Source organism: Penaeus monodon, chromosome 41 (genome assembly GCF_015228065.2).
Source record: "Penaeus monodon isolate SGIC_2016 chromosome 41, NSTDA_Pmon_1, whole genome shotgun sequence".
In the NCBI taxonomy this organism is placed as follows: Eukaryota; Metazoa; Arthropoda; class Malacostraca; order Decapoda; family Penaeidae; genus Penaeus; species Penaeus monodon.
This window is the reverse complement of record NC_051426.1, coordinates 15,293,143-15,295,642: the sequence shown is the minus strand read 5'-3', so window position 1 is coordinate 15,295,642 and position 2,500 is coordinate 15,293,143. Positions and strand designations below refer to the sequence as shown.

Genomic DNA, 2,500 nt, shown 5'->3' with positions numbered 1-2,500 from the left:
CAGATGGACAGTGACATCCAAACATACACATATGAACGCACACTGATGATGGAGCAGCGCACACAGATGTTGAAGGAACTGCGACTCAACCGCAAAGAGAAACTCAATATTGTAAGTGTTTCTATATGATTTGACAGTTCATATTACAGTACATTTAATTGATAAAGGGCTTGTTTTGTTCATATAGTAGGTTTTAGATTTAGTAGAATACTCAAATACAGAATTGGGCCTTCCCATATAGATGCATAATTCATGTGCTTTTCAGCATTAAAAGGTACTTTGTACTGAGAGATTTCTTTTTATGATAAGTTTAATCCATATCTTTACAGTCTGAATTTTAATTTCCTTGGATCCTATTGTCATGCAGGAAGTAGAGCCTTAGCAATAAGAGAGGTTTTCTGTATTGTGTCTATTACTCGTAATTATTCTTCGGCTAAATTATGGTATGAGATTCAGAGCAATGATGGTAAATTATTAGTGCTATCTTGTAAGTTATTATGTCAATCTTAGGTTCCACAATTGTGATTTATATAAAACAATGTTTAAAGGCATAGGTTGAAGGAGTAAAAAATGTGTTCTCGCCCTTTTTCATTACAGATATAATAGAGTTTAAGTGTATGTTTATTGTAGTAGATATGCTTGTTCTTTATGGCTAAGACAGTGTATTTGCATTTATTTGTAAGGGGCATATGATATTAATAATTTCATTAAGTTAAGGCCTAGATAGTATTGATTATAGTATTTAGTAGTATGATTATATATTCAATGAATATTCTTTTATCCTCAGAGTTCCATATATTTTCATGTTATTTATTCAGATGTATGTAGTTTTAAGGTGCAGTTTCATTAAATACGTAGATCTGAAATCTATATATTTGAAACTTCATGAAATGAACATTCTGATAGGTATTAATCATTAATCTTGCTTTCTCTTGGAACTTGATATATTTCTTTATACTTTATCTTACCCTGTCACCTCTCTTTCCTGTCATGCGGCAACAATAGTCGGAACTAGGGTTTGAGACTGCCAATATTGAAGACAAACTTCCTCTGGTGTGTGTTAAGTTGCTTGTGTTCTCTCTGTCGTACAAGCAAATTGTGTCACTCTTCTAGGGATTGCATGCTAGGTGACAATGTGCATGAACATCCATGAATCACTTTACCAAGCAGGGCTGCCACTAAACTGTACAAATCTACTTCTTTTCATTTGTTTACTAAGGATAGTAACAATTTTATCTGGTAGTTACAAAATTAGATAGGAATAAAGGAGGTTAATGATCCAATAATGCCCTTTGAAAAGAGTCTTTTTTTTTTTTTACTTATCTTGTTTGATGCTTATCTAGAAATTTGAAGAATAAGTATTGATAATGATTTCTGTTGATATATAAATTATGTAAATAATTGGTGTCGGTTTGATCATGATGGTGTTTGTGATGGATTGTAGTTTCCAACAAACAGCTGATAGTCCTAGTGCCAGAAGAAAAGTTTTGTATACCAGAGGACCCTAATACCTTAACTATTATAGGATAAAAGCAAAAAATTAATCTCCCAGGTTTCCCAAAGCTGTAGCTGATGAAGCTGCTAAATGGGAGTACTTTACAATAGGATTAAGTGACCAGTGAAAAGTTAACAGGCAGTTTGAAGTGCTACCACGCTAGGTATTCTGCATCAGCTGTTCTAGTTTCTCAAGTCATGTAGTAGGGACTTTGAGGTATCTGTGTCATAGCTGCAGAGGTGGTAAGTCTAGAGACTGAAGTAAGACTGCAGACTTTAAATAGCAGGTTAGAAGGAAAAGGCTGCAAATTGACACAGCTCTCCAAATTTGCTTGTTTGCACAACTTCTCTTGATATTGCCATCATGTTTGCTTTTTTTCATAAATGCTTATGTGATATTTGTGCAGTTTTAGCAGCATTTTGAATATGAAGCTCACAGACCATGGTACCAGTGTATTTCCTCTGTAATTGTGGTTTATAAAAATTGAAAATGCATTTGCATTAGAAAATATCCTAAATGATAAAAATTAAGGAGAGGAAAGATAACACTTCTAGCATCCAAGAGTGTTAGCATATGATTATTTTATGTTATAGGTTATTATGATATTTTTTAAAATGACATATATTTTTTTTTTCTCTTTTTCTCAGATAAAGTTGTATAATTGTTAGTCTCACTTTTGCCATGCAAACCATATCGAGCAATCCTTCAAATCAATTTTAGTGAAAACAGTGAATGTTTCATTGTCAAATGCCTAACCATTATGATAATAAGGATGTAGGATTAGGCAGTAAGACTCATATTTGTCATCCCTGTTGTATACTAAAAGTAGAAGTGATTTCAATTGGTCTGTGAGAGTGAATTTTACTTGTACTAAGTATATTAGGTGACTCATTTCCCATTTGAACTAGTTGGTTAAAATTATGGAGAGAAGCAGGCAGTATGATGTCTTGCATCATTTGAGCTGCTTCTTAGTGTTTACTGGATAAATACAGTTTTATCCACTAG

General features: G+C 33.0%; 1 protein-coding gene across 4 annotated transcripts in view; it reads left to right on the top strand.

The window, feature by feature from the left end:
• The window catches only part of LOC119598574 (solute carrier family 12 member 6-like), a 52,798-nt gene that overhangs the window by 43,522 nt on the left and 6,776 nt on the right, over positions 1–2,500 (top strand). For 3 of the 4 annotated variants that reach the window (XM_037948218.1, XM_037948219.1, XM_037948220.1), the window contains one exon: positions 4–111. In XM_037948218.1, the coding sequence (XP_037804146.1) occupies positions 4–111 (108 nt within the window). Of the gene's footprint in view, positions 1–3; positions 112–1,005; positions 1,054–2,500 lie in introns of all 4 variants that reach the window. The other variant, XM_037948217.1, reaches the window with a different exon arrangement.